The sequence below is a fragment of the Battus philenor genome, unplaced genomic scaffold, assembly GCF_028537555.1.
Source record: "Battus philenor isolate CCGP_79_NKW_IND1 unplaced genomic scaffold, ilBatPhil1.0.hap1 SCAF_8, whole genome shotgun sequence".
NCBI classification, from domain to species: domain Eukaryota; kingdom Metazoa; phylum Arthropoda; class Insecta; order Lepidoptera; family Papilionidae; genus Battus; species Battus philenor.
In genome coordinates, this window is record NW_027181748.1 from 6,781,330 (window position 1) to 6,797,832 (window position 16,503).

The following is a 16,503-nucleotide window of genomic DNA, read 5'->3' on the forward strand; positions in this document are numbered from 1 at the left end:
GAATGTGAAGATATAAATCCACTGGTCACTACACATTTCAGTACAAATTTAGATATGATATTTTATAAACCACGAAGTAGAAAATTTACCTTGGGAATGTCATCGGTAAAAACCGGTTTGAAATGCAATACTATAGTGTCTAGTTTTTTTTTCTAAATATTATGTCCCAGTATTACGGTAAGTTGAGCCGACATTTGCGTTATTTGGTCTAGCAGCGATTGTCCGAGGGAGAACAATGCTACAAGTTGCTTGAATTAATAAACTAATGATTGTAATTGTTACCCACGTCGCTTTTTATTTTGACCAAGAGCGAAAGACTTCGTGCCTCTGATAAGGCACATTTGCTTCTCAATAACACTTTTGTTTCAGTCTCACTAAATCATTTTAGAAAATTTCTAACTTCCGTTGTTGTGAATTATTCTTTTATTATTAGAAACATTTTCTTTACGACTGTTATTCTTCTACAACTTTCATTATTATATTATATGATTCATATAATGTTTATAAATTATCGCTTAATAAATATCAGATTTTTTTTAAACAAAACATATAAAAGGCTCTATTACTGTAATAAGTATATTGTACAACTTATTACGAAATTAAAAAAATCGTTTGAGTTTGTGGGCTTTTGTCGGATCAAGGCGCGTTCAGGACCCTTGCAAATTTAAGTTGAGGGATGTCATTGTAGGGGAATTTAATCTGATCTTAGTTTGCGTCAAATTGGGCTCTTCGGGCAATTTTTTCATGACTTATACCAGTGGTCACTGTCAGATAATCCTATTTGGACAATACTGTGAATAAATGTATAAGTATTTCTTTAAATTCTAGATTACGACTATCGCAAGACAGATGGTTATTTATATTAGCCTAAAAAAACTTTTTTTTTATTTTAATCAATTTCGCTATTATTGTATTCCAATGAACAATAAAGGTATATTCATTTAGGACGTTCTCATATGCCGTTGCGGGCTCTGCGTAGAGACAAAGTGATGGGAATGTATGCTAGTTTTGCTGCCCCATGAGGCATAAATACAAAGTTATTGGTCATTGTTTTAATACAACAGCGGACGCACCGGCTATGACTATTAAAATACGAGTTGCGTTGACCTGGATGCTCTCGGTAATCTGCAAATAGCGTTTGGGATTTATTCTACAACTCTTCACAAGCAAGAGTAGAAAATCATACCTCAGCTAGAGTTCTGTTTTCTTGAAGTTTATGGCCTATTAATTCAACAATGCTGTAGATTTTACAAATTAATAGAATTTATTTTTGATTTTATCTTTCTTTTCAATATCCTACCTTAATTTATTAAAGGTCATTTTCTGTTTATTCCAATCACTTATTACCAATTACATTTTCATTTAATATAGTAGTGTAGCATATTTTATAACAATATTATATCGTAAGTCCATCTAATTAATATTTACAAAGCATCCTGAATTAAATTGGTCATAGATTTCGAAACTAATAGTTACTTTTAATATTAATATCGCGTTTCTCAATTTGTTCAAAAGATATAGTGCCGTGCTAATTGACATCGTCGTAAATGTTTTGCATCAACGTTGACAATAAAATACTATAAAATAATGGAATTTCGCACTTGTTAAGTAAATGCAACAAAACTGCTTCGCAAACAAATTATATGATGAAACTTAACAGATATATTAAACATAATGGAAAACTTACGTAAAGTGAGCATCGACGAGGTACAGGCGCATACTGAATTTTAACGGACAAAGAAGTTTATCTATTCTAGACCTATTATGAAATTCTGATATTATGATTTTGTTTCTTCGTGGTGATTACGTGAAAAAGTCACAACCCGGTGAGCCCTCGAGCTTGGCTACCTTAAAAGAGGTTTTAGGCCCGCGAAATTTGCAAATGCCACTTGGACAGCAACGAAAGCCAGGTAAAAAATGTATAAGATTTAAAAGGGTGTATATATAGCTCACTTGCTTTTAAATAATATATAGTATATACTCTATCCAAAAATCAATCGTTTCAGAAATAATAAAGGAAATTATATTAATATAGTAAGAAAAAGCGTTTCCAAAATTAGCAGTACTACATATTAAAATAATTGATTTTTTAGTATCTGTCCCCGCAGACTTGGTACTGTCAGAAGTTATTGGCTTAACGCATCCCAATGGAGTTTCAAAGTGATCACTTTATAAATAGTGTTACGAAACATATTGAAAATTGAGATTTTAGAAATGAGTTTTTACACTTTTAACCAATCAGCATACCTGTACCTACTATTTATCAACAAGATATAATAAATAATCATTAATTAATCATGATTTTTTTAAATAATTTTTAATTGATGTTTCCAAGAGGTTTGAGGTGGAAAAGCGCGAATGTTGTTTAGACACAACCTTTAAAAAGCTTAGTATTATAAGCTCCTAGACTAGACTTAAAATATCACATGATACCAATATAAAGATATAAAGGAGTCAGAGAGAGCCAAACCATAACTTGGTCGGCTACTATTGCATGGTGAAAATGACTAACACTTCGGAAACCATTAGCGCTGGGAGAAGATGTGGCGGAAGAAACTCCGGCAGCGCTTGTGTTTAATAAGACCAGTGGTTGACGTCCCCTATGATATTTGATCAATATGTTTAACATTACTTTCCGACTATACTCAAGAGGACCGACCTTTAGTTCATCTGAATTGTTCCCATAAGGTCACATATGTGGAATAAAAAAATCATGTAATACTTCAAGTTATTATTACTTACATGTAAAATATTGTACCGTAATTATATTCTTTATTTTTCTTATATAACTAACGGCAAACATAGGATTAATATTCATGTAAACTATTGTATCCATCAACAATCCACTAAGAAAAATCAATACATTAAACTCAGGATAAACATTGCGTGGAGGATAATGAGGATAAAAGAGAAACTCTTTTATTTATCTTTTATATATTATCTACGACAAATGTAATATTAATTTTTCATATGAGAACAGAACAGAAAAATAATACCTAGTTTTTAACAGTTTTGGATGGTTATAATTTGGTATTAATGACACTGGTATTTAATTTTATGTAAAAATTAATTTTATTAATCATCGATAAAATTTATCTCAAGTAAGCAGTGGTAGCCCAGCGGTAAAGACTGAGACTTGCGACCGAAGGTCACGGGTTCGATTCCCGAGATACAGTCATATATAATTCACACTTTGCACATTAATTATATAGGATTGACACTGCAAATACGTTTCTAGACGATGGACAGTAGCGTCCACTGCGTACCGTAATACAACAGTCCGATTGCCAAGCGTGGCGATTATGGTATATCCCCCCATAGATATGCTGGGGGAGCCGTATGTCTTGCAGTGGGCATCAATGGGCAGAAACGAAGAAAAGACATATTGCGTTTCAGACTAAATATTGAATATTTGTTAGACCAATGAATTTTTGTTAGCATTTTCTTACATACCATATAACATATATAATCAAAGATATAAGATTATTGTTGAAACTATAAAATTAAGTTAAATTTTACTACGTGGGTTGATCACAAATTATGCTTGTGCACGAAAATTTCTTTCTGAAACTCTACGAATGAATACAATTATAAAATATGTTGTACAGTAAAATTATATTTTAAAATATGGCTTTATAGGCTCATCGTTTTTTATAATAGTTCCTTTGATGTAATAAACTAACTGTTAGAGTATAAAATAAAATCATCTGAAATCTGTGAAAAGGCGTATTGCGACGTAACATTAAAATCTTATACTTATCTCTTACGGTTTGTAAACGCTGTGTGTGTTGGCAATAAATTACAGTGTCGAAACACAAAAGTTGCTATTGTTAAGTCAATACGGCGACATCCGATAAAGATCGCGCGATGGGACTCCGGCCGGACGAATGCGACGCAAATATGACGTGAATATACAGCGTATGTCCATCCAGTATGATATTAGATAGGGAATGCAAATTGAACTGAAGACCGGTGTAAATATTTTGCAACGCGACCTTTTCTTTTTAATGTTTACTTTGATTTGAAGCTCTTTTAATGGCAATTAAGAAACGTTTAAACCTTTTCAGTAAGTTAAAAGGCGAATGCAGGCATTTTAATTTTATTATTTAAGATATCGGTATTACGATTAAATGAAATTTATGTGTTAACAGCGAAACATTAGCGAAGCGGGCGTCATCTGCTTAGTGCGAAGCAGTCAGTAATGCGACATTCGTGGCGACACGCTTTTGTGTTCGGCGATCGTTGTTTTATGTCCAATTAATTTAAATAATAGCTGCCTCTCAACCTACCTGGCCGCTCCACGGGTCTCTTCTCTTGTATCGATATGCATACGGACTATTTTTGTTGAATTCCAAGAGGACGTTGGTCGCCGCTTCGAGAATATTAACCCTCATAAAAACTTTACACATGGTGGATTTTTATCAGACGCTCATATTTGCGGAAAATCGTCATTTAAGCACTCCGTTTACTGTTTAAGATTTTATTTAATTAAACTTGAATTAATGTTTGTTTAAATGACACAGAACACACAAACAAAATTTACTTTCGCTTATTTAAATCAGTCTATATACCTACACATACAAATGTAAGTAAATTTTGTTAGTATTACGCTGTTAGTTTCACTTTATGTAAGAATTTTTAACACCGATGTTTATCCGCACGTTGTGCACCTAGCGTTTCATATGCTAATTAATAATGGTACTTAATTAATAAAAAGAATAATACATTTATTGTTATATATTGAACAATATAGGTATAATATTCACAAGGAATAGTAGAATTAATATTACATTATTCTTGTCTAAAATCACTGAGATGCTTTACGTATGTCCAAAAAATTACTGTTACACTGCTATATACCTTTATCTATATACTCTCATCGTGAGTCAAAAAAAAAATACCTTTTGAAGTTCATGAATAGTGACTGATAGGCTCATCACCCATTTCACTTAAATTTGTCCATATACTTGGTACATCACTATTTAAAAAAAAACTCTTATACAATACGGATAGCGGAATTTCGTAAAATTCTACAACTTACATAGTTGTAGCATGTGTAATATCTTTATTACTTTGTTTAAATTATTATAATTATTGGTTATTAAATAGTTTAATGAAAATTTCTTTATTACTAAAGTAGAGGAAGTCTAAATTCTATATTTTATTATTATATTTATAATATTTAATATTATTATGTACATGTAAAATTTAATTTCAAACTTGGGAAATTTTTTTTTGAAGAAATATATTGAGGAAACGTTAAACCATCGACTTAATATTAATATAATACTAAAACATATAACACGGTGGTAGTGAACTATCTTTTTGAATTAGCTTGTTTAAAACGGTTTTCGATTCAGAGGTCGTTCATTGTGTTTTCTAAGAGGGACATTTGTCTACCATTATTATATTGGGCCGGTTTTTTCATGTGCCTGCCTACATGGCGCCTAGCTATTCATATTCAAATTGGTATTTCGTGTTGAGTAATTTTTTAAAGTTATTTACAATTGTGTAATCCATCTTTTCTAATGATAAATTTGAATGACACGTGGATGCGAGACGAATGAATACATTCCATTGAAATTAGCCAATAATGTTTATAAAATCAGGTGAACATTTGTACATATAGTACTAGCTATTTTACGCTCGCTTCTCGTGGCCCGCGCTGTATTTTGTCGGTCTACTTTATAAAATCCAGCTTTGCCAATTTTTAAACTGGTTAAAAATCATTTCGGGCAAGTTATATACTTAGAAGAGCGTGAAAATGTTCATTTTTAATGAAAACCTCTCGACGTACCTTGTGGGTGGAATTCAATTCAAAAATTTTAGCTGATTTATTTTATTTATTGCACACAATTATAGAATATAAAGAAATCTATATGTGTATATAATAAAATTAATGTTGATAGAAAGTAAAATGTAAATAGTGCGCCTTTCGGTCATCGGTAGATCATTGATGGCCTGCATACCTAGACAAGAATAAAACATGTAGGAAGGTTGACATTGTAAATAGTAAATTAGGCAGTTAAAAATATAATAAGTAAATGTATCAAAATAAAAGGTAAATTAAAAAAATGGTAATCGATCGAGTAAAAATAGAAATAGGACAACTGTTGTAATTTAAATAGATAATTAAAGAAATCCAATGAAAAACCTGTTACCAATAAATAGATCTCTGCAGTTAGACGGTAAAGTTTTCACAGGTGACTAAAGACCTCTATTTGGTGAAAGAAATATTCCTACAAAATTTTAAGTCTATAAGCCTTATGGTTCCAAAATATCGCGATGAGTCAATACATAGGTGAAAATCATTTATATATAGGTATTGGCGTTGAAGATACTTTAATGGCCGCAAAGAAAAAAGACGTTATTCAAGCGGTTATTCAGATAATCAGCGGTGTAACGGGCACAGATAATCGTTAATATCATGCGAGATCGGTATCGACCAATGGAATCGATGTAAAGGAAATCGGGCGCCCGCGTTGCCACGAGGCCCGAGATCCCGCTGCGAGGCACAGGTCTGGGTCATCCAGATTATTCATTAGTGCACTGTTCCTCCCACCGATGCCAAGCGTTTTATTTTATTTATGGCCGCCGAATGAGGTGAGACCCCAATTTCGCATATGTCTGTGCCTTGATAATTATACACTAGCTTCGAGTGAAAAGGACGCCATTTTAAAACGATCTAACTTTGCATATTTTTGATCAACTAATTCCTTTTCAATGATTCAGACGATAGCTGATCTTTATAATAAAATTTTTATTTTGATTTTTTCCACGAGCTAAATATGAAAATCGTTATGATAAAATTCGTTTTGAAACGCACATCGGCTGACATTGTATATTGAGATTATAATCGTGTTACTGTTTAAAGTAGCTTAATAAATGTTATATAGTATCAACTAAAAACTCTAAATTAAAAAGCTTATACCCAATCATGTTTTGATCCTATCAACGCCAATACAAGTGAATAAAAGTTATCAATATAAATTGTAAGATTTTTAATTGCCCTACTGAGAGTTTGATTTAAAAATGTACTCGTTTAAATTCCTGTAGTTAATAAATGCAGCACCGAATTAATTCCAGAGCGACATAAGGTAAAACGAAACAAAGAAGGTCAAAGCGAGGGACGCGGTGGCAAAAAGCTCTCTCATGTCCGCGATGTTCAGATAACCTTAAACTGAGCATTTGTTATCCTTATCTCGTGTTGGAGCGTGGCTAATGTGGCTGCAGGCAGATACACACGATCGATTTATGTCGCCTCCTGGCATCCACGACAAATTGATAATTAATTTTCGTCCGAGGCCTTTGATCGTACCGAGGTATTTGCAGGCCGTTCTAAATGTCGCCTACCGTTAAAGCCTAAAAAACTTTATTTTTACTTGCATATCATCGGTCTTTCGCACTAATGATGTAGGTAGTGTTTAATGGGACGTTTTGCATATTCTTCGCAAATGAAACCAGATAAATTCCTTAAAAAGATAAACGGCTCTTTAAGAAGCAATGACATTTGCGGACTTTCTAATGATTGTCATTCCTTTTAATTTAAGTTTATTTTATTACAAAAGGGTTGCTTGGAATAAGTCAACCTAAATATATTCGTGCGGCCTGGCGCGAAGCATCTTCCGTTGAACAAAGGCGCCTGAGTAAAGCGATTCGAGTTTCGCTTTGTTCACAGATAAGCAATATAAATAATCGGCCCTCTCGACTGATGGACTGCAGTTGGAATGTTTACGTTCGGAAATTATTTTCTACTTCCCTAAACCATGCGTCCGTTGAGTAATAACACCTGATGTGTTTAGCGTTAAATAAATTTATGTTTAAGCCCGTTCATAACGCTATTACTATAATTCACCCATCGTATGTTTTAAAAGCAAAAAGAAACAAACGAGTACATAATAAACTGGTAACTGGTATACGATCTCTAGATTTATAAATTATATATTATTAAAGAAATGGTTAAATATTTTTAAATTATCTTACGTCATGTTATGTACCTCGGAGTCATTAAATAGTTTTTAATAAATGTTGATCATTTAAAAAAAAGATAATGCAAGATATTTTATAATAGATTTCTGGGGCTATTGTATGATTTGTTAAGACAGGAAAATAATGTATCTCTTCTTTAGGTTAAACCAAAATAACCTTGGAAAATAATATAACTCAAGAATTCTCCTTCTTGGTAATTTATCTTTATTACTGAAGATCGCGCCTTTCCTTGAAAACCTTGGTCGAGGATTCACCGAGTTGCCTCCACAGGTCTCTATGACCTGCTTTTCTGAGTGTTCCCGTTATTGTGGGGCCCGTCAACTCCCGCGCAGAGTTTGCCAATCGAGTTGGTGATCGCCATTTTGTCACTTTCTCTCTTCTTTTAATACGACAACAAGCTTATTGAGACTCTCTGGTTGCCTACGAGCTATGTGACTAAAGCAGCCCAGAATTCGCTTACAGTGGAGTGGCTGATCGCTATACGGAGTTGATCGAAATTAGATCTGTTAGTTCTCCCTGCAGTCCACGGTATGCGTAGCATTCTTCGCCAACACTACATTTCAAAAGCTTTAATTTGCCTCCGGTCTGTCGTGCGGATTATCTGTGATTCGGGTGCGTATAGGAAGACTGAGAATATCCCAGTTCTTTCTAGTCTCATCTCAAGAATTATATAGTATAATAGACAATATCAAAAATTCCAAATACTTATTGAGAGATTTTTGGAAATATTCTACATTTATAGCAGTGTTTTGGTGGCATAACGAGCTATTTGTATTTCCTCTACTTAGTTTATACTTCTTGAAGCTAAATACTTTAAGCAAAATTCAGGGAAACATCAATTTTGCTAAAATCCGAGCCATTCACTCATGCGAAAGAAATGTCACATCACAGTTTCGTGTCATTTCGTCTTAAACCACCTTAGTCCTTTGAAAGCGAGTTAGCTCTTGTAAAATAATATTTTCTCTAAATGCTACTCATTGATTTACCTTTAAATTGAACACTTACATACCTATTACAATTAAGGTATGGTTTAAAATCGCACGGTTTTACGTTTTTTAAAGGTATCGATGGGGTTTAAGAAAAGAATCAATTCGCCCCTCATCGAATGATTTCGTCAAATACTTGAAAGATATCAGTTTTGATTTGGGTAAGGAAAACAATACAAAACCTTTTGTGTAACTTGACACCGACCGCGCTCGCCAAACTCACTGGAGGTGACGGTCAAACCGATCCATTTATAAGATTAACTAACATCAATATTATCATTGCGTACATTTGCTATTACTTAGTTTTAAAAACATTAGCATTAAATACTACTTAAATTATAATTCATAATTTTTTTCGGAAAATTGTCATATCGGAAATTAATTGTTTAAACAAAACATATACTTGATCGGATAGACTGTATCGGACTGACTGTGGTATTAAGGAGTATGTAGTCAACTAATGCAAAGTTTGAATAAAAATAACACCCATAAAATCGATATTTGTAGAGATACAAGGATTACTCTAAATGATAAAAAATTATTTAATAACACAAGCTCACTACAATTTAGGTGTTTACGAGCGAACCTGAAGTGGAAGAGTTAAATATTTAAATGTAAATAGATAATAACAAACGTCAAAATAAACATATTTTTCGTAAAACAATAAATTCTTGGTTGTAATATATATAAAGAAAACGATAGGCGGGATAAAAATACCAATGAAACGTAAACAATTTTTAAACAAGGATTACCTTATCGAATACTCTTGAGACGGTAGTCATTTCACACTGATTATTTGTAGGTAAAAAAGGATGTGTCATAAAAATATGCGCGTCGATCGACAGGTCGCCCTACAAAGTGTACGTAAACGTTGGGTTAATCCTTTAAAACAATGCTAATGGAGCTACGTTAGAGCCCGCCGCTAAGTCCTGTCAGCGTGCCATACACCCGACCGATCGCTTAACGCTTCGCTCGCCCCCAATAAAGTTGACACTAAATTAGGAAGGTTTTATTCTTTTTTTGGTTCCGAAATCAGAAATCTTTAATAAATTTTATTATACGCGTTCACTGGACGCATTTTAGTGTGAGCGATGAACACGGGTTCACGTCAAAACATCTTTATCGGGTTATTTGTCTTGTAAAATATTATCGAGAGGCTCTTCGGTACCGTCAGCAAAAGAGGACGTATAGTGTGATACGTGCGATTGTTGTCTTTACGCCCACGGCGATGCGATCACTCAGCTCTGGGGCGAGGGATAAACAATATAGGCGGCGATTACGAGAGTGCCGTAACGAATACAGTTTATTTTTCTTATGAACATGAGATCTCGAGGGCGAGAAGAGATTTGTGAGCGTTTGTACGGCAGACCGTACGAGCGAGATTAGTGCGCACTGGTCCGTAAGAAACTCACTGCGACGGCGGGACTTATGAAGCTCTGATATACTGATAAATCAATAACTCATAACGATAACACATGCGCGTCGTGAATGCGTATTTTACATTATTAATGCTGATCATTGTCTCTATACCATCTGTGGCAACAAATTAAAAAAAAAGTTGTTTGGAACGGGCGTTAAATAAAAGCTGGTTGCCTCGAATGGGGCGTGTTCCGTCGTCAACGAACACGTACATACTCGTCTCGTTTTCATCACCTGTTCCGCTTAAAGTGACGTAATTACGGATGCAAATCGATCGGCAACAACCTGAGTTATCGCTTGGGAGAGGGTTGACGCCGTAAATTGCCGCGGTACGGGTAATGTTTATAGCCTTCACACGCGATTTCGTGAAAAGTATAATTACACGAGAACGGTTAAGTAGAGTCTGTTAGCGAATTTTCCTCCATCTTAAACGAGAAAGTTGTTCAAGTAAATATTAAAATTTATTATGTACGATAATAAACAACAGGATACAATAGAGATCGTTCATAGTCGGAAGCATGGAATCTTTGGCTTAGAGTGACTTGCATGTTGCTTGTATGCTCTCATTGACTCCTCCATTGACCCTAGCGTCAGCCAACACTAGTGATTACGACAGTATAAATAACTCGGCCCGTCCATCCCATGGGTATTAAGAACAATTTGCTTTGTGTGTTATTGAGAATGTAATCCTAACAAATCGGCCACCAGAGTGTTGCTAAGAACCGCGACAAACGAATGGATTTACACCTGTTACTTTTTTTATTATAAAGAATGTGCCATCATCAATTTTAGACAAATAAAAAAAATATTGTCTCAGGGTCGTTCATGTTGGTTTGTAAACGTAAAGATAGCATGTTATGCATTGTCTTATTTATATAACAATTCGTCGTCTTACAATTTATGAAAAAATTCGCGTATACAGGATTACTGAGGTTTGGTATAAAACTTTAAAAAAGGGAATGTTAGACATTAATTGATAGCAGATGAGCTATGTCTTCATCTATTTAAAGCTGTAATACCAACAAATAATAATTCTTTACCCTGTCGAAAATCACAGAACACAGAACTTTATATTTTTAGTAGTACATGTGACTGTACTTAAGATAATAGATATATTAAATAATAAGTTTTTTTAATCTTTCAATTCAAGTATTTATTTATAATATTAATACATTTTGGTACCTAAAACTCAAATGTATTAGATGAAAAAGTTTTGTTGCAAGATACCTGAAAACAGTAGAAATGAATGTGGTGGCTCTACGCCGTTGACAGCCACGTAGTGCCAACAAAGGGTGATATTTTTCGTGGACAAACATCATACTGCTTTGAACATAAACAGTCACAGATGATCCGCCTTTCCTATGTATATTTATGATGTGTTCGACAATCGGTCTTACACTAGGTCTCGCTTGCTGTGGGCAAATGTTTGCCTGGCATTCATTTATTTGTAAATAGACGCTTATGAATAATATTTTCGGGAGACGTAAAAATGCTAATAAGCACACCATATTAAATTCACTTCAGTTATAAATGTATATGGTTATCGCCTTAATATCTGAATCAAGGTAGAGCGATAGTCTAATTATTAAAACAAATTTACGTTTTATCAACAAGGACGTAGCATTCTTTGGACTCGATACAGAATATATTAAATTTGTGATAACTCAGTGTCCAATATTTCCGGAATACAACTACACGACTCAAATTGCTAATATTTGACCCTTGCTGAAGATTTAAATTTATATTTCCACATTTCAATAATACAGATATATCGCGGTGTAAGATAATTCTATTTTAATCAATATATATTTACAAAATATCAATTCATTATATCTGTATTAACAATGCTATCTCAGTAACATTATATGACTTCGCTAGAACAAAGTGAATAGTCGGAGTTATAAAAAACTGCCCTTAAACTATTTGTTGTGGTTACCATAAAAACAAAAAACGGAACATCGAAACCAGTCAGCATTGGTCGGTGCTTTTCGACTCCTGGCCTTGTACAAAAAACGATGTGTTAAGGAATGTAAAGAGCCATTTAATTATCCTAATATATTGTTATGGTCGCGCAGGGAGGCGGTTATAAATTAGTGGCGACCATGCCCCACCAAAGTGGCGAATGATGCGCGGACAGGCGACGGTCGGCCATGTTCTTAACTATTTAAGTTGGATATTTATGTGTATTATTATGTATGCTTTCCGTTACGTTGCGGTGATGAATTGAAACAGAGTAGAGTAATGCAGTAACGTGAGAGCCGCGTGGACCGTGAGCTCGCCGGCCGGGCGCATACGTTCTCACGTTACTACACCCGCTGCTTCGGTGCGATGATCCCTAAAGTTTTTATTCCATTTTTGCCTCAATTCCATCGAGCGGCCTTCATTATGCGTCCGCAAGTGCCTCGGTCGCCACCGGTTCAGGTAGCCTGGCGTTTCACATCAAAACTTGACCTTAGGTATTCGATACGCTCGTTACGTTTTTTCTTTAATCAATATGAGATTTTGATGTGGTGTAATTTGATAATACGCGAATATATGTCTGTAATCGTGTTCATCATAAAAACCCGTTTAATGTTTGGCCCTCATTGGGTATAGTTACATTCCGCGTTGACTGTAATCGTGATTTTGGGTTACGTGGGTATTTATATTGAGGCGGACTGGAAGAGGTGTCAGGGGTAGGGCATCCCGCTGCGTCATAGCATTGTGATCGACAGCTTGTTTACTAAAAATATGCATAATGAATTTATAATGACTCTCCAGGCCTACCTCGTCGCTTCTTCTTACCAGATCCAATCTCGGTTATATGTTGATACTATCTTTGTGTTATCGTTGATAAATTTTATGTAGTCACTAAAACGATGAAATGCTCCCATTATTTTTTATGATCCGAACAAATCATAAAATATTTATCTGAAAAAAAAATTAAGATTTTAGTTGTTTTTTTGTTATTGCTTCTATTGCTACGTTAATCGTAAAAAATGTGAAAGCAACAATTTCGATGGTGGTGTAGTGTGAGAGCCTAATTGCACCACCGACGTGTTCCCACGTTAAAGTGCACGATGTGTTTGAGTATACATTTAGCATTCGATTGTTTTAGTGCGGGCTGAGATGACTGCGGTGAAGCAAACATTGAGAATCTCGCCGCTCTGCGCCCCTTGGCCTGCCTGCCTACCTGTCCATTCAGTTTATAAATTTTTCTAACTACACACAATATTAAACAAAAATTTTAAGTTTTTTAAAGTTTTAATATTCAATCGTTATACAATTTAATTTAAAATTATCAATTGGAATTCCAGTCACATCCGCATAAATACAATAATGTTAGCTAAAAGTGTTGGGAAAACGGTAATGTTCATTTTGTAACTCGTTAACTTTTTCGGAAATTCGTAGAAATAATTATATACGGTACTTCAAAATATCTGTTGTATTGAATACGAGTGAACGAGTCGTAGCAAGCGTGACTCCCATTGCTTCAATTCGTTACGTCAATCTCTTGGTTTTTTTATTCACGGGGAATCTGCATAGAGTGAGTTGACATCGATATACAAAGCTATCATGCAGTGCGCGGAGTATTGTCAAGATTTCTTTATAAATATTTTGACATTCCCTTTATTTGCGCCACAAAGTTATTTCACAAATGGCTTCGTGTCGATCCTATTGTGCGGCCTGTTTTAATTTGATTTATTCTTCCACGACAAAACGTTCGACATCCCGCGCTGTCCGTCGTCGAGGCGGCAGCGTTTGTAAATTTGTTAGCACGTCTATTGGTATTTACTATAGGACATGCAAACAAAAAGCTTCGCGTGTCTTTAGAGCGAAATTGTTTCTCGAAAGTCTATTGCTATGCATCCCACTCGTCTTTTGACGTCCAATACGTGCAACGTTCCAAATATTAGCTATCATGATATTTATTCACTGACAGCTAATACTTGTTTGGTGTGGTAATGTTATTAGCGGAACACATATTTGAATATAAAGTTTTTGTGCTTGTGTGTGGCATCGATTAACACGTTTTGTAACTCACATACAAACGATCTCTTTCATTAACCATTATATCGCCGTAAAAGACTCATCGAAAATCGCTTCTACGTTTCTATTAAATTAAAACTGTTATTAAAACCAAACACCCCGTACTATTAGATTCAATGCAATACCGATTATGCTATTAGTTTTCATTAGTTATAACTATATATATTAAATGTTATGTATAACATTTTAATTATATTATTACTGTGTATATAATTTTCCCTTTAACATTAGCTTCTTTTATTTCGTACGTACATTATATTGCAAAAGTTAATGAATTTAAAAAAGGAATGTGAATTTTAACGATTCTTTGACTTGGAGACCTTTTAATTTAAAACAAATTATAAGGAAATATTTACGAAGAATTATTCCGACTACAAGGATGTGCAATCTTCTATCTAATAATATAACGTTGTATAATATGCTTATGACGTGTAATTACATTAGTGAAACGAGTTTTTTTTTTGTATTTACAGCGGTGTAAAGAGAAACTAAACACACTTGCGATCAGCGTGATGAACCAATGGCCGGGTGTACGTCTGAGGGTAATAGAAGGCTGGGACGAGGAGAATTCGCATCTAGAACATTCTCTGCACTATGAGGGTCGAGCTGTAGATTTAACCACCAGCGACCGGGACCGAAGCAAGTATGGCATGTTGGCGCGATTGGCCGTCGAGGCGGGTTTCGACTGGGTGTACTATGAAAGTCGCTCGTATATACATTGCTCTGTTAAAACAGGTAGGTGGAAATTAAAACATAAGAAATGCTTTAATGTTTGTATCATAACAATTGAAAGCCAATTAGAACGGTTTTAACTACACATGAATTATTATATTTCAAAATGGCACTGTCAATAAGATAGTTGTATCATATTGGAAATCATTTGTGACTAATATAAATGCAACCCGTAGTGATTTATATCAAACATATGTCATGTCCATGAATGATTTTTAATTGACTTTGAATTTAACCTTTTTACATCGGGATTGAAAATAAGTTCATAATTTATTTGATACTAAAAGAATATATGGAAAGATTTAAAAAATTTATTGCTTTTGAAGGAATTAAATATTGTATAGCAACCACATGTGCACGGTAGAATACCTAATAAAAAGAGGCGTGGGATGGTACTAAATGAATATATACATAAGCATAACTATTATTAACTTTGTGTAAATTGAAATAATACTGTTAATTTAAAAAATAATGTCAAAACTTTATCCATTTAGATATTATTAACACTACACTAAAATCTTAAGAAGCCGTGACAATATCCGATATTTAAAGGATATCTATGTCAATTTAAATGTGCTAAATCACATATGCAAACAGAACTAGCTTATAATTTATTTTAGTTCGAAGTTTTAAATGTTGTTTTTTGTTAAGTAATTTCTTCTAAAAGTACCTGTCTAGACTAAGGTTTTTTAAAAAATCACCTACATATGCACACAGCGAAAAGATTCTCTCATTTTTACGTATGTAGTAATTACATAATAAAAGACTTAAAATTGTTTTTAAAAACAGAAAATGATTTTTACTTTTCTAATTGGTTACATAAATTTTGAACTGAATAATATATATTTCTAGTAACCTGAAGAATTTCGTTCTGTCTAACAGTCAATGAATGTGCAGATTTTGGATTACACAAGTTAAATTTAAATATTTCGAAAAAAAAAATTCCTAAGTTTTTTGGTCATGTTTTTTTTTAAATAATTTTTTAATTGTTTTTTTAATACTTATTATCCAAAGTAATCTAAAAAAGCAAAAACCTTAAATATTATTTCATTTTTAGCTATAAATAGTATAACAAACACGATTTTGTTTTATATACATGTAGTAAAGCATTAACGGCTATTAAGCTTTATTAAACTTCTAAAACCGAAACACATTTGCGTGAAGACGTTTAGTTCTATTTTCCTCTCGCAAACAAATATTCAGAAATGTTGACCCAACATCTGCGTTTAAATCTTTAGCATGACGCATGTGCTTCGCCAACTACTTAGCTTTTACTTGACTTGGAATGTCCACATTTTTATTAAGCATATGATTATAATATTTGTTGGAAAATGCAATAAAATTAACA

At 33.8% G+C, this 16,503-nt stretch overlaps 1 protein-coding gene across 1 annotated transcript in view; it reads left to right on the forward strand.

The window, feature by feature from the left end:
- Window positions 1-16,503, forward strand: part of hh (hedgehog signaling protein) — a 46,665-nt gene that overhangs the window by 18,303 nt on the left and 11,859 nt on the right. Inside the window, exon 2 of the mRNA XM_068774944.1 lies at window positions 14,897-15,158. Coding sequence (XP_068631045.1) covers window positions 14,897-15,158 — 262 coding nt within the window. The remainder of the gene's footprint in view (window positions 1-14,896; window positions 15,159-16,503) is intronic.